We start from the raw sequence: 26512 nt of genomic DNA on the forward strand, positions 1-26512 counted from the left end.
ATTATGGATTCTCAATGTCGTCTACTGAACTTCATGAAACTGGCTGGATAGGAACAGTCACATTAACAGTGATATGGAACCTGTCGAACAAAAAGACAAGCATGGCAGTAGCTGACAGGACCTTCGTGTTGCAGAAATCAGGACGATACGCTTCTACCAGTCAAAAGTATGCTAACCTTTAAGTGGTTTGAACCATTTATGCTGGACCAGGAAAAATGTACCCATCTTGTGCAGTTTCCATTCACAAAAGTTCAATGGAGACACACTGTGTTCCACCCATATTTATGTGCAAATCATCAGTTTTATTATCAAAAGGCTGATGTGAACAGCAAAAGCTGTAGGTGGGCAACACAACAGCGGATAAGGTGGAATTTCTGCAGTCAGGCCCTTCTTGAAAAAGTCTGACTGTGTTTTTGAAGGCGAGGCAACCACTCTATTTGACCTACATCAACTGCTGCTCAACTCTGCCTTCTAGAATATTCCGTCATGTGTCAACACTCATTCTGCTGTCTATCAATATCCCTATTCCTCTTTCTCAAACAAGCTCTCAAAGTAAAAAAAAAAAAAAAAAAAGGTCCAACTTTATCTTCCTTCAGCAGCACAAGTTTTATTTCAGGGGAATTTCAAATGCAGAGAGGAAGCACTAACATAGCACAGGCAACCACAGAAATTAGGATCAATTTAATTGTGACATGTGTTCAGTAAGTGATGCAACCTTCAATGTTTACATTTACATTTACTCATTTACATTTGCTCATTTAGCAAACGCTTTTATCCAAAGCAACTTACAATACGAGGAATACTTTCAAGCTACAGTATGAAAGGAGGCCTTGTAGTAGGCGGCAAAATGCTAAGGGAGCTGTAAGGGATAAAGTAAGATAATGCAGACAGAAAGGTGAACCGATAAGTGCTATAAGATAAAGTGCAACAGAATAAGGTGAGGGTTAGAAATGTTAGTATGTTAGGTGAGAAGGTGAGTTCGGAAGAGGTGAGTCTTCAAGAGATTCCTGAAGATAAAGAGGGACGCCCCTGCTCTTATAGCCTTTGGTAGCTACAATGTTGCATCACTTAAATGTTGCAATGGAGGGGTTTTCCATTGGACATGAGTCACTTAAAGACCTGGAAGAAAAAAAACAGAAGATCTAAAACAAAACCACATGGAAAATAAAATTCAAGACCCTCAAATACAAGTGGGATATTCTGATTCTGACTGTGATAACAAAAATTACAGCCAAGATATTGGTGAGAAAGTGGTTCTCCAAACAAATGAAACCAAGAGCATTTGAGAGCTCCATTAACTAACACTGGTTACTGTACTTCCAAGGGCACTGCTGTAGATTAAAAAAAAACACCCTCTCCAAAAGATGCATTTTCTACTCATGCATTCATCATGGCTGAATCAGTGAGGCTGGAGGCTGCCAAAATTAGCTTGCACAGCATAATCCTAATCCTCTTCATTGGGGCTCTCATCAAAATCCATCCTGTTTGTTATTACCATGTATTTCAGATCAGCTACAAGAATATCCACTGCACTTCTGTAGAAAGAAGGTTGACCTGGTAAAATTGTGGAGGTGCTGGTAGTGTTCCCTTTGTGGATCTTTCAGTATGACTGATTGATTGATTGAATTTATTTCAGTGTCATACACACAATGGTGCCTAGCCCATATGGGTTTACAAGAAAATATTTACAAATACAGTGAGCAAAACAAAATACACTATATGGAGCATATTATATATATATTACATGCTGTGCATACAAATGCACATGCACACAAGCACCTATAACACACACACAAATTCACTGGCACATGCATGCCATACAAACACCCCCATACATACAATACCAGAACATACCCTGGCAGTGACCACTGTATGGCTGGCTTATGCCTTAATGTATGCATAGCACATGCACACACTGCATCCAATTACCCATGTAAGTTATACTGGTAGTGGGCAGGATGCAATCCACAATTAACTATGCTGGTGTAAGATCAGCAAACAGGAATGCACATACACACATTTCTACATACAGGTGCATACACATCTACACATATAAGGGTGCATATACATACCTACACACATACAAACATGCTCACAGATATGTACACGAGCACATACGCATACACATGGATTGGCATGCACGCAACATCTGACTCAAACAAGCAGTTTGGTTTGCCTCCATTTCTAGGCCCTAGAGACAAAACCAGCAAATTTGAGTACTTTGTGTTTACATTTACATTTATTCATTTAGCAGATGCTTTTATCCAAAGCGACTTACATAGGTTACAGTTCTTTACAATGTTATCCATTTATACAGCTGGATATTTTTACTGAGGCAATTGTGGGTTAAGTACCTTGCCCAAGGGTACAGCAGCAGTGTCCCAGTGGGGATCGAACCGGCAACCTTTCGGTTACGAGCTCCTTAACCACTATGCTACACTGCCGCCGTGTTGAAAAAGCTACTCCAGTTTACCATATTCTTCTGACCACATCAACTCAGGACTTTGGTTTTGAATTGCAAAATATAATGCTTCCCTCAAATCATCATATAAAGTACAATAAAACACAAAGCACAATTCATTTTCAACTTCACCAAGATCACGTACCAAACACACCCTATTCTCCTCACTAACAGAATTAAATGTGCCCCCCTCAAAAGCCAGGGGTAGGATACCACATCACAACTGGGCACACAGTGACCTTTCCCTGTTGTGTATCAAAGTCATTACATAGGGTTCAACACCGAAAGAGCTCTGAATCTAAGTATATGTTCTGAGTTTAGGTTTATCCCATAAATTGCACAGCCATTTCTCTTTGACGTTATCAAGCAACTTCTGATTGATCATCATTGATTAACATTGCTACCCAGGTTATTCATAAATATATACTTCAGATCAAGACTCCTTGAAGACTGAATGGAGTTTTTCACTCCATAGGTAGTTCTGCATTGTATGCCAGAGCCATCCCTATCCCAAACTTTCTTGATAAGCCTACTGTCTGGCATGTTAATCAGACAGTTCCACAATATGAAATGAACCATAGAGTACCATCCATCCTATCTGCAGAAGGAAAGCAGACGGTCAACTGAGTCAACCAAGAAAACCCTGTATACATCAATGCTACAATCTTACAATTCAACCAGTTCAAAATAAAAAGACATCCAGGTAGGAGCCTGTATGGAATCTGAAAGGAATGTTTTTATACAAAATTTATATAAAATTTTAAACTGGAATAAAATGGCTAAACAATCATTTGAAATTAACTGCTATTTGTTTTCTATATTTAGCGACACTGAAATGCTGAAAAATTACAACTTATTAAATGACTTGTACTATTAAACCATACTAAAACCATAAAGCAATTAATGCAACTGTACGTGTCAGAGTTTCCATGTTACATCTTTATATATGGTCTTTAGTTCAGATTTACACTGTACAGGTGTTATTTCATATTTGTTTCTTTTTTTGTGTTACATTAAATCACATTTGAATTTGAATATCATTTTGTGCCGAAGGAGGAGGACAGGAGTTTTGGTGCATTGCATGGTGGCGTCGTTTAAAACCAGAAATTAGTGACATTTTTTCCACAACAGATGGCAAAATGATGCATAATTGCCCAATTTTCATGAATTACTGTTGAAAGCAAGTACAGCAGAAACTGAAACCAGTGGCACTTTTAAAATGTGACATTTACAATTTGGTAACTTTTTCATGTTTTCCAATCTTACTTGGCACAAACAAGATATTGTTTGACTATGTGCGTGTGTAGCGAAGATGCGTGAGGGACGCCATGGTGCGTGAAGCGCATGGGCGCGCTTCCCGAAGGGGAGGGCAGTGTGACGGAGTGCCGTCACCGCGGTTGAGTATGCGCTCTGACTGCCATACCAACGAGCCTGGCTCTTTGGCGTCGTGGTCAAAGACGCATGTTTGGTACCCCGTAGACCCGGGCTCGAGGCCGGGTGGGGTGACTGCTCTTGCCCTTCGCTACAGCGTGCGAGTGTGAGCAAGCAGATGTGTGTGAAAGTGAGTGCAGCAGCTATTATTGCAACAGTACTGCTCTGAACTGCAAAACCATAGAGTTTCACAGAGAATCAAAGAGTCACAGAGCTGCCTAATTCATACAGAGTAGTATGATAGTAAAGCATGTTTCTGCACACCTGATGTGTAGCCTATGTCTTGTGAGTGTACAACTGTTACTGCTGTACTGGGCATGCTACCAAACGTAGGAAATCCTCACGCTTCAGCAGAGTGAAAGTGCAGGTGCATTTGAAACAATACCGAAGAACATTCATTGTTATTGCGAGTGCCAGCACTCTTCAAAGACTTTGCCCGGTTTTTCAGTGCAGAGATGAAAGCGAGCTTTGCAATAGCTTGAAGTAGATGAAGTGCTTCTGGCAGCGGAGAGGGTAGAAGTGGACAGGATCGGAGTCATCATACTAGCCTACCCGCTTGGCTGGCATCTCCTTTTAAAAAGCATAACATCTGGTTTGTGCTGGAGGTTCATTACATTAATACATGTTGACATAGGACTAGCTTGCGCGCTGTGTTCACACATCTAGCTGAACCTTACCACAAAAGCAAGTGATGTCGAAACCAACTGAACACTCTCCACGAACATTTCAAGGCCCAAAAAGACACACTTTCTTCTTTTTACATTTTCAATAAAGACAATGCTATCCAAGTTGTTTTGCCAAGGAAGACAAACCTGAAAACTACTTAATTGGAGGCAAAGCTACACGGCGAAATATAAAACCAAGTACAAAGCAAAACAAGTAAGAGTTTGGGTTAGACAGCATGCCAATGTGGATAATTTACTGCTCAATGGACCTTAAAATGACCCTAATACAATATGTATTTTGGAGTATTATTACCCTAATAATAAAACCATACCTTTTGCCTTAAAAAGGAACAGAAATGTTGGCAAAGCAGCAAAATTCACAGAGTGAAGAACGGTAATGTGCAACATGTCATATCAATACTGCACAGCCATCCGGAATCTGAAATTACATTTTGATTTGTGAGGTTCCTGAATGCAACTTGCCGTCTTTGGAATGTAAATAATTCGAAAGACGTTTCAGTTGTTTTGCCAAGGAAACACAAATCAGGACAGTAATCACAGTCATTTATGGTCCATACACTCTCAAGATTTTGTTTCTATTATAGGTTTGTTTTCTGCTTTAGTGTTATTAGCAATTCAATAACCCTCAATATTCCCAGTTATTCTAGCGGTGCTTGGGTTTCAAAATGGAACTGCAACGGAGCAGGTTTGTCTGCCTCACACACGCTGATTACTGACCAACACCCCTCCTACATACTTCAAACAACATTGTTTGGACATGCAAAGCTAAGAAATTAGCCTCACAGTCACACAGTCATGACACACAAACAGGTACAATCCCAGGTAGACATTACTGTTTCACTGAACCTGCATAGTTTCAGTTAACATCCAACTACATGAATGGAGACCATGGAAAGTTTTAGTTAGTTGCCCTTGATGCATCTGTTGGTAAACCAAATAAATAATGTAATGCATGCAGGCTATTCTTCCGGGTGGGGAAAAAAAAAAGAAAAACCAACATAACCTCATTGTGTTAAGAAGAAAATGAACCATGCGCATAATTTGCACAGAGATGTTTACACAAACAAAACCAGGAACACCACGCATGACTGAGGAGTCCTTCAAGTGCAGGGAAGACGTGACAGATGGCACAGACCCAAAAGGGTACTGGGTCGAAAAAGAAACATATGGTGCTGCAGATGATCCCCACCATGAACGCGAGCAAGAGTCAAGGTGTGAACATCGCACTGGACCGGACCACACAGAAAGCAGACAGGCTTCACAACAGATTGTTGTTTTTCTTGCCGTTTCTTCCACAAACCTGCAATTTGACTGCAATTGAAATGAGCAGTTCCATCAAGGGAAACAGCATCATTACATCAGCGGCTGAGCTGACGCACTCATCTAGGACAGCTTGGATAGCTCACAATTTCTTTTACCATTCATTTTACTGATATTTCGCTGATGCAACTCTAGTCAAGGACCTTTCTCAAGGAAACAAGACTATCGTCACACTGAGATTCGAACATGTTACCCTATGGCTGTAACTGTAATGCTCCAGCCTCAGCTTCCCAGCTTCAGCCACTCACCACAAATCATTCCTAGGGACATTATCCTTTGACAGTGTGTGTGACACTTGCTTGGAAAGGATAAATTAAAATTCTAAAAAGTGCAATACAAGAAAGGCAACCTACAAGTAAGGCCAAGACTGATTCAACACCAACTTTGAAGTCAAGGGTGTACTTTAAAATTCAGAGGACAAAGACTTATGAACTTGCTATGCCAGTAATAATAATAACAATAATAATAATAATAATAATAATAATGAGAGGCTACAACACTGTCCTTTTGAAACCATGCCAAAGAAACTCTGCTTGTGTCCTTGAACTTTTTTTTTTTTTTTTTACTTTGTTTTCCACACAGAGTAAAGATCAAGAGCAGACAGATGCAAAAATCACATCCAACCAGACAAATGGGAGAGCTGTCCTTCCACTCCAGTTCAAACAGCCGCCCCAGCCTTTCTGCAGAAAGGAGCCATGACACACAAACCGTGCAGCTCCGGGACATCAAAGCCCGGGTTCAACTAATGCTTGGGAAATCATAATATCAAAAAGAGGCTAGAGCAAGCAAAGTCTTAATAATTCAAAAACAAACTCCCTTGCACAGGATAAGGGGAATGCATTATTTGTGGGTTCATACTTAACTCGGTTACTGTGTTTTACGAAAGCACTCCTCAAGGTAAAGGAAAATAATGACACGCGTCCGCTTATTTAAGGGGTGAACTGAAAAACTGCGCGTTTAATTGTGATCCTAAGTGCTTAAAAAGTTATAGCCGGCTGCATTTAGTCTTTTGAAGTTCCCTTTCCTACCTGGGATTTTTTTTTACAGGGTTGTTTAATGTCAGTTCGTTTCGGCATTATGCTGTATTTTAACATGTCAAGCTTGAGATCCCTTTAATAAGCACACAGGAGATTTGGCTGCTGCGCACAAAACACAGCTTTTATTTTGAATATTCATATCACTGTAATGGGAATGAATATATTCCGTTTTCTTGTTAAGTGTGATCCTGTCTTAACGAGCCTGCTTTCCTAAATAAGCTTCCGCTGTAAAGATGGTGTGATCTCATGAGCAAATGTTCCGTTATTTCTTTCTTTATTTTTTCTAAAAAGGTATTTAAAATTTACTTAACCAGAAATGTCAATTGAGAACTCACACTCATGACCTGGCCTGGGGTTGGTATGGAATGCACAGGATTATGTAGTCAACATACAGAGCCAGATTTGGGTTTTTCTGGGACACATTGGTTAATACCCCTGTTCTTTTCTTAAGGTCCATGGGACCTTTAATGACCACAGTAATTCAGGTATTTCAGGACCATGTCTTAACCTCTTGTACAAAACATGGACAGTTCCCCTGTCATGACAATTGGGGCAATGTATTTGAATGGTCAAGAGTGAAGGGCACCCTCCACTGGCCTCCACTTAAACCCTTGGCTTGAACCCATAAGCCTCAAATTGTGGCCAGCTGAGCTTACCTCATTCTCTGCTGAATAACTCACTACTTTTTTCCCCACACAGAAGCTTCCCATTTGCGTTGCTGTGTAATCAAGGCTTGACATTTTCATTATGCCGAATATCTCAAAAGGAAACGTAAAAGAGGCTCCACAATAGCAGTGCAAAATCTGTCTACACTTCTGTATCATCAGTGGTCCTCTCGTCTACATTAGTATGACCTTGCCTCATACTCTGCTGAACAACTCAGTCATTTATCTCTGTAGAAACCTTCTCCTTTATTTTGCCATGTACATGAGGCTTGTCACTTTCAGTGTGCCAAATGTAAAATTGCTTTCGCAACAGTGGTATGTACTAGAAAAGTGGGTCTTGTATTGTGTTCAATCAGATGTCAGTCAACAACAGGATTGTACAGAGCAAATACGTAATCGCTGCCTCTTGATAGCTGCAGTACATTCAGATGTACATCTCTCTCAGTTGACCACACAGACAAGACCAATTTTGATGATTACCAAAAGCAGTTTTTCCTTTTTAACTGTAAAATAAGTGAACCGATTCATCATTACAAGTTTTTGACTGCAATAAACGGTTGCATTTTTAAGTAGAGAAATATGTACAAAATGATATATGACATGTTTGGATAGTTATTACAGATCCTGACTAATCAGCTAATCAGACTAAATCTAAGCAGTGTTCAAAACCACACATCAAAAAATAGGCCAGGGTGCAAACCATTTAAATTGCTTCCAACAGCAACCTGAGGGGCTAGTGCCATGGTGCCCATCCCTAACCCTGCAGGTCTACAGCACTGAAGGCTTTTGGAAATGCCTCTCAACCAGTAATTGGTCTGCATTTTGAAAAACAGGCTCATACCAATCAATACTTCCAATCAAGAGATCAAGAACTTGGGATTCTTGGAGCAAAAAGCACAAATTAGTGGAACTCGGGTAAAAGACCACCAGCATGGCAATAGCAGTGCTTCAATTCAACTGGCAACAGACAGTGGCAAATCCATGCAAAGTGCTTCTTGACTCAAGATCAGAGTGTTAACTGTCAAGGAACAGGCCATAGCTGGATGAAATATTACAGGATTAACTGCAGTACCAATGTTTTAGAGACAAATACCAATGTGCGCTGTGCAACACTAAGGCAATGCAGACAAACAGTTCTCTAACCTGTTCAATTCACATATAACTACCCTATGAGAACTCCATATCCCAAGAGGTTCCTTGTCTTGTCATGTCTGAGGCAAATTACAGAAACTTCTGACTGTCAGTTTAAAAGTATGTCTAATAAACATCAGTGGTTCTAAATGACAATGTACTATTTGTTTAATTCAGAACTGATTGCTCTGCTGCCAGACAGGTCATTTAGGGATCAGGCCTCCAGCATTTAATTGAATGTTTATTAAAAAATAAGGGCTTAATCTTCCATAACAGAGCACTGAATAGTACTTATCTCTGGGTTACCTACAGAGCATGAAAGAAAGGAGGATAAAAAAACAGCACATTTGAAAGGGAAAAACAGCACTTCAATAGTAGCTGGTGATGGAGTGTCACTAACTCTCAAACTTGAAACACCCTAAAGGTATGTTTTTTTCCAAGCTAAGGGAACAGTAAAACACAATGAGCTTTGAAAGCACAAGTATCGTTATTCTTTGACAAAAATAAAAATACTCCACTTGAGTGTATTGCAAAATTTGCTCTTCACAACTGAAGAAAAAACAATCAATCAATCTACCTCATTTGTATGAAGGTAAATGACTATGGATGTGTCTCTCCAGGGCTGTGTGTTAGGTCGCTCCAAATTCAAAATGCATACGACAGACTGAGACAATGACAAGCTGCCCCTTACAGATCAGGGATCAAAAAAACATTTATTTAACTGACCCTGGATCGTAAAATGCTGTTTTTGTGTGTACACAGTACAGGCATTCATCGATCTTCCTGAACATGTAGACCAGATAAAACTCCCAGCCAAATGCTTCCCTATCTCTGTCTCATCCATCAGTATGTGTGGTTTTTGTGTGTGTGTGTGTGTGTGTGTGTGTGTGTGTGTGTGTGTGTGTGTGTGTGTGTGTTGGGTGGGGGGTGGCGAGGAGGCTTGGCACAGGGGACATACCCTACAGATGCAAAGAAAACTATTACAGGGATTTGCACTGAATATCCATCAAGATTTAGCCAACAGATGCATCTGTCAACAGGTTTATAATGTACAAAACGGCCAAAATCCTTTCCAGACTTTCTAATGATGGGGGGAGGTGGTGACAATGCAGAAAAGAAAACCATTATTTATATTCATTACATGGGTTGCTTTTCATGCCTAAACATGATAAGGTATCAACATGGCCTTAAAAACCTACAGAGGCATGTTTGATGACATAACATGTTACCTGATGAAAACATAAGACTCAGTTTTAGCAAAGCAATATCCAAAGAATGAGGCTGTGTTATCAAAAAAATCTCAAGGGGAAACCTTTTCCCTGCTAAATACACAAAACAGCTTTTGTAAACAGCTTTCGCAAGCAAACTAGCTTTTGAAAACTGTCATAATCTCTGACATTTCTAATGAAACATTTTTACAGAGAGTAAGTATTAGCATATATACAGCAGTGTGACATAACAAACTGTGTAACTGTGGTAAGGCGCAGGGGCCTGTTACCAAAAGGTTGCTGGGTCGATTCCCCGCTAGGGCACTGCTGTTGTACCCTTGGGTACCCACAATTGTCTCTGTAAATATCACGCTGTATAAATGGAAAAAATTGAAACCTACTGTATGTAAGTTGCTGTGGCAAAGAGCATGTGCTATATGACTGTAATGTTTTACTGTATTTAATAGCATATATAAAGTACATAACTAATATCTAAGGTCGCAAACCTAATTTCTAACATTTATTTGCTCAACCTCATAACTGTATATATCTCCCCTTATATTTGAATAATGCCCCTTATCTTCTGATCACTATGCAACATACAGAATTGTTTTGAAGGTATTTTTCTCCTGAGTCAATCCAGTGTAGAAACAGCAGAAACATAATAAAGACATGACTGATGAGGCTAGCACTGCGCTTGCAGCTCTGACAGTTAGATTTACCTAACAACACAGAGAGCTACTAGAATATACAGCCCCCCTACCGGCACTCACAGACTTGCTAGCTTTGGGACAGATGCAAGATCATTTTTACTGAAGTCAAACCGATCTTCACATAAAAGTACCAAATTCAACTTGTTTCTCGGCATTTTATGTCTCGTTGCTGATGTTGGGAACATACAGCGGTAGCATCTATCTTATGAGTTTTTGTATATAATTTTGGATTATGTCTTATTTTTAATTCCCACGCACAAATAAGGCTGAACACTCAATGAACATTCAACATGAGAAAACACCTAAACACATACCAATACTTGAGTTTATGTAAAACGTAACATATAAAATATGAAGGAAGGATTACACAATAGGTAGAATTGCGCCCTTGGGAAGTTTGAGCATTTTCATCTGAGCCTTGAGCCCTTTAGATCTTGCGGACAGAGATTCCATGGTCCGAACACTCCATGTCCGCTTCATACCTCAAATACCCTTCTTCCTCCAAGCCTGTGTGGCATCATTCACAATCCACTTTATAGGCTCCTCCACAAAAGTGCCTCTCCAGATACCCAGCTCCAATTGAACTGTCAGGTCCATTGCTTCATGGCTAAGTAAACAGAAGAGGGTGTTCGGAGTGGGTGTGCACACAGCAGTACCACAGCTGAAGAGAAATTTGCCATCTGTTTGAGACTTTCACCTCTCCATACTCTCCACTCCAATGGCTCCATTTGCCTCCATGCTCACACCATGTACAGAAAGAGCCATTTTTCTGCACATGGCAGAAGTGTGGAGTAGTGGTCAAGGAACTGGACTTGTAACTCAAATGCTGCAGGTTCAATTCTCATGTGGGGCAGTGCTGCTGTACTCTTGAGCAAGGTGATTCAACTGAATTGTTTCAGTAAATAATCAGAAGCAGTACAAATTCATAAAATTTAAAAATATAAGGTGCTCTGCACAAGGGTGCCTGCCCAGAAATTTTGTAATGTAATATCAAAAAATTTAATGATGATTTAATTTACTCCTTTCAGAACCACATGCCTGACCTGAAGTGGTCCATATAAAAAGGAAAAAATGTCCTTATGAAGAAGTGACAGCAGTTTTTAAAGAAGCAATGAGTCAGAAACCCTGTAATCAGAACTATCCTCTGTGGTATACATGAAACATGTGTGAAAACAACACCACAGTATGTTTTACAGGTTCAGATAAGCCAGATCTAGTACTGACACCATTAACACACAGATGTGGCTCTCCATCTCCTCAGAGTGTGAGCCTTTGAGAGAGATGTTACACCATCTTAGCCTAATCTCACCAAAGACTAAACTGAGATAAGTGTGTGTGTGTGTGTGTGTGTGTGTGTGTGTGTGGGGGGGGGGGCTAACACTGGCCTAACACACACAGGGGGCACAGAGTCATCACAAAAGAGCTCATAAACAATTTCACGTTCACAACATTGTCACGTGGATTACACTGAGGCCCGAAAAAAAAAAAAACAAGCAAATCATGCCAGCAGTTTCACAGCGCACGAGGAGCGTGCGCCCGTGAAAACGGCGAAATACATGATTGGATTTGATAACACATCAGCAGGAATTAGCCACTGCCGTTTGCACGCGGGCGGATCTCTCCGCGTAAACAAACTGTTAATTTATTGTGTTAGCCGCAGTGCCACTCACTCAGTCTCTTGGCTGCTTCCAGGGCGTCCGAGGCCGTGTCGGCCACGAAGAAGCGCTGCACCGTCACGCCGTTGTCCTGCATCAGCTTCTTGCTCTGGTACTCCTGCAGGTTCAGCCATCTTCTGGGGCTCACCCGCGCCAACTGCTGGGGCAAGGAGGGGCAACGTTAACATCCTGTAGCGCTCAAAAGGCAGCCACAGCCATCAGCCCACAGCATGCTCATGTATTAAAGAGAACGCACACGCTAAGCAAGGAGGTACAGGCCTGCAGGCCTGATTTAACTATCCATATTAAAAGAGAAAGGTCACATGCTCTTTAACTACACTCCTCACTTGCTTTATTAATTCATTCTGGCAAAAGACTAACATTTTCCACACGACTGTGCCTTCGTCAGGGTCTTCTGTCATAATGAATTAATAAAAGGAAATTCTTTTGGAATAAGAGTGTATGACCTTTTTTTCTTTTTCCAAATTAATATATTATCAACATTGGAATAAACGCTCATATCTCAGCTTTCCCTCCTGCCCCCACCCATACTTCTGAGCCGAACTCAAGGTTATTCCCGAAAATTAAAAGAGAACACCAGAGTGGGGTACATCATTTATGCATGTTGTGCTCCTGTAGCGCTCATCCGCTGATGATCGGCCAATAACGCAGATTGCCTGTCCAGCACATAAGACTGAAAGTAAAAAAAAAACAGGGGGAGGGAGTGTGACCTGATGCTGTGCATGACTTACAGACCACCTGATTTTGAGTTGCCTTCCTGAGTTTAAGCATATGGGTCTCCTCTCCACTCTTTATGGAGAGTAATGGAACAGAGAGAGATGGGCCGTGCCTGCTTAAAAACTGTTTGCTCAGCAGATGAGGCTGCTGTTGACTCCAGCTGTTCCTGCTATTAAAAAGACATTCAGTTTTAATATGAAAAGCCTACCTTAATGTTATATTTTCTTTTGAGCGTCAGACAGGCCCATTACCCCAAGTGTGTGCATCGGCTGTGTACCATTTGTAAGAGAACAAAGCCATTACGGCAAGGTTTCCAAAAGAGACAAATCAGAGGCAGCTGAAAACGTTGAATAAAACAGTTTTTTTTTTTTTCTTTCATTTGGAAAACTGCAAGGCCTGCAATAAACAAAAGGGCATAAACATTAGTGAGAGTAAATAATGTTGGTTTGAGTCACTCCTGAGAGAAAGCAGGAGTGAAATTGGCTACTTCATTATAACAGTCTGGGAGGCGGTGTGAATAGCAATAGAGCTGAAGGGCAGCAAATAACAGAGAGGGACATTTGAGGTGTGTCCTGGACAAACACAATTACCCATATTTCCATTTTATTTTACCTGCACTGTGACCTCACAGGTTGCCACCTGTGGCCTCACCAATCAAACAGACTGCTAAATACTTCACAAGCCATCCAAAGAAATATAAGACATAACTACATACAGACATATCATCTACAGACACAAATAATTGGTCTGCTGTACAAGGCTGAACTGAAAACATCATCCTTCAGTTTAGCTCATCCAGCACAATACCTAATTATAAAACGCTTGCGAAAGCTGAGCATTAGACTTGGCGTTGGTAGGTTTGGCCAGGAAATGGTTATAATAACTCCAGTGATAACACCTTAAGCAAACCATATGTCAGGCTGCAAATATGGTCAACATTTGTGACCACAACCTCAAAGGCAACAGTCTGGTGTACTGTTAAGGGACAATCTAGAAAAAGTGTTTTCTGAACTAACAGGCCAAAAAACAGTCAGAGAAAAAATTCCTACCTTTTGTCAGACCAAAAACACAGTTTCCTCTAAAAACAGAAACTGAAAGCAATTTGTGGATGTTAATATGCTTAATTAATGTGTGGGGTATGTCTTTCCTATTGACTTCCTATTCTCTGGACTGCACCCTGTGAAGAAGTGGATTTGCATATCGCTTCTGGCTCCTCTGAAGCATTGCCTGGCTCGCACTAAGGTTTAGTCTTCATTAAGACACTGCAGGCTGCATTCCTAACACCCAGGTGCAGTGGAGCCCTTCCAGAGGCAAATATTGTGTTTTGGTTAATGGGCTCCAACTTCACTGATCTCCAAGGTGGCAAATTTGTAGGTAAGATTTGAAATAGTTTTTTTCCCCTTTTTTGCATGATTCTTTCTCATGCTTTCCTGGAGAAGCCATGCCCTAGTCGTCATGTACTGCTGCGGTGCTGCTAGAATGCCCGTGTGCCTTGGAACAGCAGAAATTATTTAAGAAAGCCCCTGCATAAAAGAGTTTCCATTAAGAAAATGACATAGAAGGTCATTAATTTAATTTATGACTGTTTAATATATCCCGAACCCTTGGTCAGGTACTCTGTAGCTAGCTATTGCAGCATTCATGACTGCATCAATATATATGATTTCTGCTGGTAAATATACAAATATATATATATATATATATATATATATATATGTGTGTGTGTGTGTGTGTGTATTTTTATATATATATATATGTGGCTTTTCAAACTACAAAGTGTAAAAAACTGATCAAACGGACACAGTAAATCTTTAAAAAGTGAATTTTGACAGGCAGAATGACTGCGCAGAGCACACAAGACCAGCGCAATCGGACTTAACAGCACAAGAGAGATGACAAGGCCATGGCATGACTTTCAAATGAGGTTGGGAGCCATTCCATCATTTATAAGGGAATTGTAATGAGGCGTGCCTTGTTTTGTGTTCCAGGGCTGGTGACGGCCTTCCGAGCCGACTCAATCTGGGCTGCAAAATGTCACACGCTCTTTTCACTTTGCCTTCAAATTAAAGGAAAAAATATGATTTTATCCATACATATAATATATATATGGATGTGTGGAATTTTTCAAACAAGTAATGTTCATTGTTTTACCTTTTACATATTTTACCTCCTTTTTCCACACTTCCATACATTGCTCTACATGCTCACTTAGGAAAATGTTTTCTTAAACAGGCTACTCCAGGTTAAAATATATTGTTCCTGAATATGCTGATAATCTGACAGCAGTGGATACAAAATTCCCACAGGAACCACACAAGGTAAAAGCTCCATAATACTGAATTCAGATGACCGCACATCTCTTGGTTGCTTAATGACAGAGAGCTATGTGTGTCATAATGACCACATTGTGAAACAACAATCATTTCTACAAGGTGAAGCAAGCAGAAAGGAAGCAGGCGAAAACAGAGTTATAAAAAAGGTTCTTGAGTCTATAAAAAAAGAGCAATAATAAAATCCTGACTATATCAATCATGTTCAATGGCACTGCACCAAGGGTGCGAAACGCTGGTCCTCAGATCCTAAATCATCTTCTATATTTCCAAAGTTCTCTCTTATAAAACTAAATCACTGCATGAAATGATTAGTTCAGTTTATTCTCTCGGTACAGACCGCCAGAAAGCTCACACTTCCCCAAGTCTATTCGCCCATTTCTTTTTCATTTCCCCGTCTGGAGGGAAAGACGAGGAACTTCATGATCCTTCCATCCAAGGAATATACAACCTCATTCCTAAATATGTTAACTGCCTGCTCCTGAGGACTATAACTACAGACCATGATTAAACCAGTCCCTTACACTTACTGCGGCTTGCTCATTTCCACTGAGTGACATTTTCAGCATTCACAGGTGTTGTGTACAAAATATTGCTGTTCACTTCAAATAAGGAGTAACTTCATTAGCACTCAGACTCCTCTCATTGTCAGGATAGTGCTATGACCTTTGTGACATACCTCTCACGGTTACTTCCACTAGGTAGCCATACATGCCACATTATTATCCATTTGTTACCTTCCTTTGACACAAAGCAGCAATGCACCCCTACTGTATCTGCCACCCTCACTTCATTACCAGACGTGCTGTGTTACAAATGCATTAAAACGGCATTGAATGCATATAACTCGATTGCCCTGCTTACCTTTTTCGAAAGTGAAAACTTCTGATGCCCTACATAAAATAGTGCCCCCAACTGTGGTGGTACTCCGCCACTCAAGATTATTAGATTATGCCACAGATTTGAGAGCTTTACAGCGCTGTGAAGCACATTTATATCTGTGAAACCCATTTGAGGTGTTTCCAGCCAAGTGGACTGCACTCTCTTCCTGGAAAGCTGACAAAGAAAGTCTTTGGTTTGTGTCCCACTTGGGCCCGACTACACCAGATCCCCTGTAATATCAGTGTGGGCTACATGAAAAAAAAAGCTCCCTCAAACGGTGTTCACAGGCCTTTTGAAATGACAGCCTGAAAATCCTGAAGCCACAGAAGTGGAGTTGAGACTGAAAACCAAAATAAATAAATAAATTAAAAATGTCAGTATCGTACAGTTTAGATTTCTCTAGGGTAGGCTGTATATTCTAGTTACACTTTGTTGTTTTCACTCTTTAGGTGAGTAAGATGTTACATTTGAATAAGAGATCTTTACAATTAAACTGTGAAAGCATTTAATGTATAACATGTTTTTGCACAGCACCATATGCTGTGTCACTGAAAAATTTCTTAAAAGGAATACCCCTTTCTATGTGTTCAGTTAAAGAAAAATGATTGCATTTCAGTAGGGGAGGTATGTTCCTTAGATGACAATCTTTTATTTTTTGGGCAGATTTTAGATGTAGAACCTGTGCTCCAGGTACCACATCACTCTCTGGAATATACAAACGGTATATTCACATAGATTCTTATATTTACTACAATAGATATCTGTATCTATAATTGTTTTAACTACTAAGAAGACAAGCTCATTTGAAATACTTTTATGGTATCAAACACTCATACGATATCCAGCATGTTCTCTGCCACCCCCGGTTCTCAGAGCTTTTGAGAGAATTGCAAATCATGTTCTTGATCACCGGAATATACTTAAATACAGACCTGAAACACAGCTTAACTCTTGACAGAGTATTATAATTGTAAATAAAGTTGTAAAGCTTAAATGCTAAGCAGGTTTGTGTTTCACTGAGATGTTAGCATTCATTTTAGCACTAGCCAGGCAGGAAAGAAACAATCAGCTCTAAAGTGCATTCTGGAAACTAGATACAGAAGAAACTAGATACAGAAACTAAGTGAAATGGAGAACACTAAGTTTAAGCTGAATTTTTTTTTTTTTTTACAAACATTACCATTTCCATCAAATATAAATAACTTCACCGTTTCAGAACAGCTACCTGAACATGGTTTTGTGGGGAGTCTCTTCTTTTGTTTTTTTAATTAAGTGCCTCATTATTAGCCCTCATACATTAGAGATGGGGCTACATGCTACATGCTGATGTCAGAACATGAAAAAAACTCCCTGAATGAAATAAAGACTTAACCTCTGTGAAACCTGTTCCTTGCTTTTAATATGCATTCCTACTAAGCTGTAAGTTAAGAAACTACATACAATTTTTGATTTTGGCAAAGTTACCCTTTCTTGGGAAACTGCAATGAAAAAAAAAAAGTGGGCAGAGATTAATCCAATATGACAACCGCAGAGACAGTGTGCTAGGAAGATTCTCAAAAAAAAAATCTGAAAAAAAGTCTCCAGATTACCTGCGGAACAGTAGGAGACGGAACAGCAAAGACATTTCAAAACGAATCATCGGAGACCCCACTGTCACCGAACAAACAATTCCAAAAATAACAAATGTTGAATATGAAATAGGGTTGGCGGTGTCCCTCCAGGCACAAAAAGAACCGCAATATATGGATAGCACTTTATCTTACGGAACACGGAGACCCACATAGACTACTGCTACTGTCATGCGCGTATTTGATCACTCCATCTGTGATCAGCCTAACAGTTTGTACACATACTCCATGTTGGCCAATACTTGCATTTTGGTAAATTCAAACGCACGTTCAACACTGTAATTACCATTGTCTTAAAATACCATGTACCCTTCAATTCTGTTTGACAGGAGAGTTTCAGAGAAAGTAGGCCTGCTTCCTCCAAACGTTTACTTATCATCATGTGGACTCTGCTCACCTGAGCGCAGAGGTAACAGAGGACACATTATGGCTAAAATGATCATAAACTAATGCAGGGATGCAATGAGCCATGCCCTAACGAAGCCGGCAGAGCGCTAGTCTGCAAAGGCAAAGAAAATGCACTGACACTGACTGCAGTACAGTTCAAAAGCAGGGGGAGGGCAGCTGGTCTGGAAGAGTGCACAGGTACAAGGCTCCTGTGGAAAGAAACCCCTTTGGCACCTCTTCGCATTGAGTAAGGCAGAAGCAGCGTGGGGCGGGGGCCGAGCGACGGCCCTCCTCTTCCCATTTCCCATTCACCTCAGCGTCCAAGGATACTGCGTGTAAGCTCGGCGCTCAGGCCAGCGATGGATGTTTTTTTCACTGACCACACAGGTCCCCCTGGGAAGCAGGGGATGAGAGTGACCTAGCTATGACTACCCCCTGGTGACCCACTGCTGCTGCAATGCTTCATTAGCGGAGCCAGAGACAGTCGCAGGGCGCATTTGTGCCAGTATCAACATTTTCAGGCTAATATGAAAGTAATTTAGGGAACAAAAAATTCATAAATACATACACAATAACTGACACAGCCGTGCCCCTAGAGGATGGGGTACACGCCGCCGTGGTAGGGCAAAGCATCCGCCCGCCCGCCCCCCAGAGATGCTCAGCTTACAGTAATTATTTTCAGCGGCATTCTGGAAACAAGCTGCGGCCATGGTTAAATGCTGCTCGCATAAATGGCATTTTCAGCAGAGCAGTGTGCGAGCGTTCTTCATAAATTTTAAAAAGTGACGAACGAGCTCCAGACATTCTGAAAATGAAAAGGACAATGTTTCCTGGCAGTGAGGCTATAAAAGATGAAAAACAATAGTTCGTCACATTAAAATTAGAAAAGGAGACTTAACGGAGGAGAGAGGGTATGCATCACTGCGCAGGTTCTTTCCCTCCCCCCGCCAAAACTTGCTGCCGAGGCGGCGGCATGAGGCGGCACTTCAACAGCGATTACAATCTCCGTGGCAAAACCCAGAATCCCCTCTCACTCAGGGCTCCTCTTCCCTGAGAGTGATTGACCAGGAGCAAAATAATTCATTATTCAGAGCTAAGCAAATTACATACTGGAGAATATACAATGATTTCACCCTGTGGGCTTGTCTCTGCTATTGTGTACGGTGCCTCGGCAGCACAATAGTTTAAGTCTTAATGCTGTAACTGGAAAAATACCAACTTTGCTGTTCATAATTTTTTTGCAAGAAACAATCCAAGCAAGATCCCCATGCTAACTTTGAAAATCAGAGAAACATTCTGAGAACATCATGTATTAAGTAACACAGCCTTAATTGTATTTCTAAGATTGTCAAGTGCAAGTCTTGCTGTATGAAACAAAGCAGAGCCATATAGTGAATTGCTCTATAATCAAATATCCTGTATTGCTTTAAAAACAACTGCCTGGTCTGCAACCAAAACGTTCAGTGTGGTATCATTCTGCCTTTAGCAAGCATCTATTTCGGATGACATTCGGCAGGGAAAGTAAAATGTCAGAACAACACATGGGTCTAGCGTTCTGAGATAGGAAAGCAGTGCCTTACATTTTAGTCATTATCTGTATGCATTAGCTTGGAAGATTAATCCTTTCAGTTTTCAGCTGTACTAATTGGAAAAATGCCCCATGAATTTTTTCATCACAACAAAGTTTAAAGATTCAGGAGTTGTTAAACAACTCAATACAAACTGAAAAGTAATTAATTAGGCTAGGCTAGGCCAATATGCTGAAAAAATGCTGTGAGCACAAGGCTGTTACAAGAAATGTGTAGATACAATAAAGTGTTCAAATAATTAGTGCCAAGTTTCAAAACAGGAAACCATGTCTGGCCGTTGGCTGTAGCCTCAAATCCAAAGAGAGCATCTCATAGGGTTGGAGAATCTGTGCAATAGCAACATGTGAACAGCATGACCTGCCTATTGCTTTGAACATGTGGAATAACAGAAAAAAAATATTAAGAAAGCAAACATATTGTATCAACAATAGCGTGTCAGAGCTGACCACATGATGATGTGTTCCAAGGCGAAAATGTTTAAGCAATACAGCAACATCAGTCCCAAGTTGAAAGGTGTTCAGTAGTGTTAAGTGAGGTTGAGTAGACCGTCAATAAACTAATCATGAGCAGTTAATAATATCCCAAATATGAATGTTTTTACAGATTTCTTCTGAATTACACTGTGCTTATGTATATAACCCTGAATTTATACAATACAATATAATACAAAAGAGAATATGTTGAATTTTAACATAGAAAACAGAAATAAAAATGCACCACAAGAAAAAGATTGCCTTGCTTTCAGCCGAAAAGCTAAACTGACAACCAACAAAGCAACTGAAAGGCAATCATCTTATTTTCTGCAGAATATAAAAATTCAGATGTGCTGGGCATTGCAGATCCTTGAGGATAAAAAAAATGGCACTCCATTCAGCCTGCTCTCATTAAAGAAATCTCCATCTTACAATAAGTACAAAAAAAAAAGCATAATAACCAGTCACCCTGAAGGGGACAAAGATGTAGAGATAATGCCAGATGGGGGGAAGTGAACTTATTTCACATTTTCCCAAGGCCAATTTAGCTCCAATGACACGTCCACTTCTGACAGCCTTTGCCCTCCAATATCAAAAGGTATGTCCTTTTCATGTTAGGTACATGTAGAATCTCGTTGCTCCAGAAAAACACAAATTATCAGCTGTCCGCGTGAGAGGGCTAAAAGGGAGCAGTCACATCACCATCTGAAGAGTTCTGCGCGTCTTAGGATCACAAGAACCAGACGCAAGGAAGCGGCACGCAGTGTTGCAACCAGCTTCCGCTCATTATGAGGACAAACATCTCTCATTATTATTCACCATGGGAATTTACACTGCAATAGGTCCTCATTTTGAGACAAAGGTCAAGAAATGTCAAATTCGCTGAAAAAACCTATAAGCAGCTGTGAAGCGGCACTGAGGTGTACGTTATGAACTTCTCACTGCCTCCTCTTCTGTTAGCGACCTGTCACTCACTCAGCAAATACTTTATTTGAATTAACAGATATGTGGCAGTCCAAGTTATTTTCCTCACACGCTTAATGAGTCTACCTCTGGAGTGTACACTTTCAAGATGGTACTGCAATAACATGTGACTGCTTACAACATATGAGCCTTCACCTCCTTTTTTCCACACTTATCAGCTCATCTCTTCTAACCCCTCCCGGCTCCTCCCTCCTATACCCCTCTCAGTCTCTATAATCTACACCCATCCCTGTCCCTCCCTCTCCTGTCCTGCACCATCCTCTTTCAGCTCTCCAGCACCCTTCCCTGTCAACCTGTCCACTCTCCTAAAACCCTGCATGGTCTAAGAACAGTTGAGGACGTGACTCAGAGAGATGTGTGACGTCACTAATTGGACTGCGTTAGAAATGCAGTCCAGACATCCTGCCTCCACACACTCACTTAAGCTGTAATACTGTGAGGCATGTTTAGATGGACCCTGATGGATGAAGTGGAATATCTGTGCTAAAGGCAGGGGGAAGAAAAAAAAAATCAATATCCTTTTCTGAGGACACTTGGAAGGAAACTGAATCCATCACTCATTCAGTCCTTAACATTCAACATTCAGAGGTCTAAACTACGTAGCCTACCTTTGCTTCACTTTTTTTGGAACAAAAATGTTAACCAGATCCTAGACCTGCAGAGAAAAAAAGCTACAGCTCCATTTTTAAGAGGGTGGAATTAGCCTTTAATGTACTGTACTCCGTATTATACTGCAGCAGCTATTACCATTAGCATGTCTCAGGGAGAGGACAGACTGCAGCTCCATTAGAAACCTGGGAGAGAGGAAAACTCAATACGTCAATACATATAAATTGATTTTTAAAAGAGCCCTTTTAGAAAGGAAAAAAAACATAATGCAGCTGCTTTTTCCACAAGGGGAAAAAGCTATTTTGCTGGCATATTCATGAAGGGTGATGTGTAGATCTTCATTGACCTGAAGCTGTTTTATGCTGAGGACGTGGAGCTTAAGGAATTCCAATCAAATGTTTTCCAAAGAGGATCTGAAATGATAAATGTCCTTTCAAGGTCTCCCAAGTGACTTTTTTTAGATGAGGAGGGTGTACAGAAACCTAGAAACAAGAGAAGACGAGAACTGCAACTGAGCTATTGATTGAGCCAAAGAAACTACATGAGGGGTTAGGCAACTATGAGTGGATTCAGAGCAGGGGGAGAGGGGAAATTTTGCTTACTGCTGAGAAACAAATCTTGCTGTTCAAGGTACATCTGCACCACTATGCCCAAATTAGCCCCAGCTCTTCATATGCTGAGCAAAGACCAAAAAAAAACCCCATGAATTCTGAAAACGTGAATATTTAAGTTGCCAATGATTTACACATAACTGGCAAGATTCCAGCAATGGGTGCACTTTTGCTGTTTAATGTCCACTACCTTTTACAAAAACCTGATCAGAACATGAGAAAAACTTATTTTTCACAAGAACCATTCCAGGAATCTGGGTCACAGGTTGTAGACAGTGAACACAGCAACACCGCTGGCATGTGCGTGAACCTGTTCTGAGGACACAAATAAAATAAAAGCTTTTATCACAGTAGTAGGAGTATTTGGTACTGCACACTTACATAGTCTCTCCAGAAAATTGTGAAATACTGAAAAACCCTGACTCAAAAGTGGGGTTTTGGACTTGGATTTCCTTTGACAGTATGTGATATTTAAAAAAAAAAAAAAAACCCAGACAATCTAGCCTTGCCATAAACCCCCCAGCTTATTTGTGCTTCTCTTTCATGCAATGCAGATTACTGTAATACCATTTTCTGGCACCCAGCATTTCACACCACAGGAAGAGTTTATTCTCAGTTCCTGTATACGTTCCTCAAAAACCTATCTTATAGTCTTGTGCTGTGCAATTCTGCGCCGTGTCCCGCTCTTTGTGTCCGCGTGCGTGTCTTCATTATCTGGGGAAACCTGTAGCGCGCTCAGCAGATGCAGAGCAGGTAGCCGGCGCGTCTGTGCCAAGTCTCATAACGCTCGGGTGTGCTGTGCGTCCCCATGGGTTAAAAATCCCTATTGCTAGTCATAGCTGAGTACCGTAACACTTTGAAATAACGGTCCTTAATTAACACCTCCAATGGCACCGCACTTAATTAACTGTAATCTTCCTTATGGGGCACTGTCAAATGTTTAAGAAGTGAACACATTTTCATTCTACTGATTGCACCTAATTGATTTGTTCTATTCAGGTTTTGAACTCGAACTTTTTTTACCCCCACAAACCCAGGAGCATACACTTTAAAGGCTCTCACTTTTCTGTAAATTTAATACAAATGGCTATGCCGAGTAGCAGAAAAAAATCAAACTAAACATCTGTAATTTAAGTTGTATAACATTAATTACTGTACATTTACTATGAAATGTTTTACATTACTTAAAAAGCAATCATTTCAGTTTGTAAAAAAAGGAAATATGCACATGTACATAGACAGGGTTAACAGTAATGGGGAAAAAAAAAATTACACTGAAATTTTAATTTTCAGTGTAAGTCCGGTTCTGAATCATCATTTTCACAAATCATGTACAATAGGCTAACTGTTACATTGTAACCTCTGTAATGAAAAGGAGCTCTTCCCCTTGGAATCCTCCTTCTCCAACAAATGAACACATGGAAAAGATTTTTCAAAGATGCTGAGCTCTCTTGAGTCCTTTCTGTTTCCGTTGATTTTTCTGTAGAAAAAAAAACGGCAGATTTTTCTCTTTTGCTCCAAAGCAGAGAAATACCTGTGAAAGCCCTTGGTACTTGTGTCACAATGGCATGTTGCAGTGCCAACAGGTTTGAGCAGATTTCAAGTCGGTGTGCAGGAGCAGTGAGCTATGGGGCTGAGAAAAGAAGTGCACTCTACAGAATACAGAGCCCTATGAATTACATCATATGCAGGTCTCCAGAGGACTAATCTGCTGCAGACAGACGACGAACACAGGAGACAACTCTCTGCACATATAAGCTCAGCCATCCACAGGGTTAATAAGGCAATTCATTAGCCAACCCTACTGAAGGAGTCAGGCCTGGAAGAGGATAAGGTACAGTGAGGGTTAGGTGGGGGCTCTACACAAATAGAGCAGTAAGGAATACCAGTTTGGATTGCAGAGTATCAGTTTGCAGTGTGCAGTTTTGCTTTGGCCTGTGCAGTTTTGCTATTGGTGGAGTACCGATTTAGACGGTGGAGAATAAACTTTGACCACGGCATATTGGTTTGGACTCTGAAATATGCGACTTACAACCACCAGGTTGCAGGTTTCAGTCCCAGAGACATGGTTGTTGTTCCTTTGAGCAAGGTATTTAACCTGAGCTGCTCTAGTAAACCTGCAATCTATCTATTGATATGGATACGTTAACTATGCAAGTTACGCTCAATAAGGGCATCTGCTAGACAGATAATGAAAATTGTTAGCTACTGCAGCTGGAGATCGCTGGCAATGAGCAGGTCCAATGCATTTTTTCTGTTTGATCAGTGGATGAGCATCTAGTAATTTAACTCCAGTATAATTTCTTACGATTCAACAAACAGCATCACCTAACACTGGACTGCATGCACTGGGCTGCTTCATACCAGCTATCTGAATGTGTGTGAAGACATTTAGGGTGAAGAAGGGGCCATTTTTGATTGCTGCTATTAATCTTATTATTCATATTATTATTAGCACCACAACAGACAAACAAGTCCGTTCAACATTATACTTTATTTTTCTGCCAAATACTGAGCATGATTAACCTCTACTGAGGCATTATTCCAATCCATCCAGCTAACTTGGTAGACTGTATTCCTTGCGGGGGGGGAAAAATGTAAATTCATGTTTGCTGTAGACAGATGGGGACGCCTGACAGTGTTTGAAGTCCTCGCGCCAGAGGAGTCCCCCTTTTAAATATTCAGGACTGAGACACAATCTACAGTCTCCTTGTTTCAAAATGATTTGGGGAACTGTAGCACCATGAGGCTTTGACAGGAGACCTGAAAACTTTGTATAAATGACCGTACTGTACAGTTCTAATGAACAGAGGATTATGAGTTGAGGACTGTATGACTACCCTGAGAGGATAATGGCAATATCAATTATCAGCAAAGAAAACGCCACCTGAGGTATTTCCATCTTCCACGCATTGTTACTGACAAGCCCTCACAAAATGCATTCCAGCTGAATTGTCTGAGTCTGTGGTCTTTGCTGTCATGATAAATGCCAGTCACAGTTAACCAAAATGTGTAATGATACAAGTGACAAGAAGCTAAGAATTCATTAGTCTTATCATATGGGAAGCTGCCATCTATCAAAAAAATTGAGCCAAAACTTGCCTGAGAGTAGCATCTGACTAAAATCTCAGCACTGGAGTTTAAAACAGTGTGGTGGTGCATAAGTCAAATTAATGCAGTCCTTAAATAAACCAATCAATTATTCTGAAGCTTGCAGGCCTCGAGGCATCTGTCAAGCATGCTGATGTTGGCACACTTTTAATACAGGCCTGTGTGATCACTGATAATCTACACAGACGTTAAACACATTGCCATCAACTATTGCTACCAAGTGCCATTTCCAGTAACAGTTTGGGTGAAAAAAAAGTTCACCTTTCTCATCCTCCGTGTCTTGATATATGATTTTCAAAGAACGTATCTGGTGAAAATAATCAACTTTTCCAGGGCTTTCAAAAATACTTCCACAGTTTTATTATCTACAGAGAAAAAAGTCATATCCACAGAGTCTGAGTCTATTAGATGATGATCTTGGAGAGAGGTTTAGCAATGTCCTAATACACCATTCATACATCAAAAATTGTTCTTTTAAAGAGCATTCTCTTTCTTTCAAAAGGCATGACCACCTCTCCAATTAAGATATGCACTCTAATACAATTTGGCACTGTGTACAACCTCATTATCTGAAGCTTCTCTAGATAGATGAAGCTAGTCTCCAGCTCCTACCCCCAATACCTCATTATACTGACAAGATGAAAATATATGCTTACCAAGCACTAACAGAGAATACAATAGCAGATTTCAAAGCAGTGAACATGCATACACCAGTGTGCAGGTCTGCAACAACGGTCTATGCATGAGTTTACCAGAGGGTTGTAGGTTCAAAATGAGGGAGGTTAAGCGATACTGTCCTGCACTCATAACTCTCGGCTAAAAGGGTTTGGGTATGTGTAATCCCTTGACCTGTCAACCATACT

The 26512-nt window shown here is 40.6% G+C and overlaps 1 protein-coding gene across 1 annotated transcript in view; it reads right to left on the reverse strand.

Annotated features, from left to right (window-relative positions):
• The window catches only part of suclg2 (succinate-CoA ligase GDP-forming subunit beta), an 88503-nt gene that overhangs the window by 58867 nt on the left and 3124 nt on the right, over positions 1-26512 (reverse strand). Inside the window, exon 2 of the mRNA XM_036531080.1 lies at positions 12323-12464. Within this exon, the coding sequence (XP_036386973.1) occupies positions 12323-12464 (142 nt within the window). The remainder of the gene's footprint in view (positions 1-12322; positions 12465-26512) is intronic.

Source organism: Megalops cyprinoides, chromosome 6 (genome assembly GCF_013368585.1).
Source record: "Megalops cyprinoides isolate fMegCyp1 chromosome 6, fMegCyp1.pri, whole genome shotgun sequence".
Classification (NCBI taxonomy): Eukaryota; Metazoa; Chordata; class Actinopteri; order Elopiformes; family Megalopidae; genus Megalops; species Megalops cyprinoides.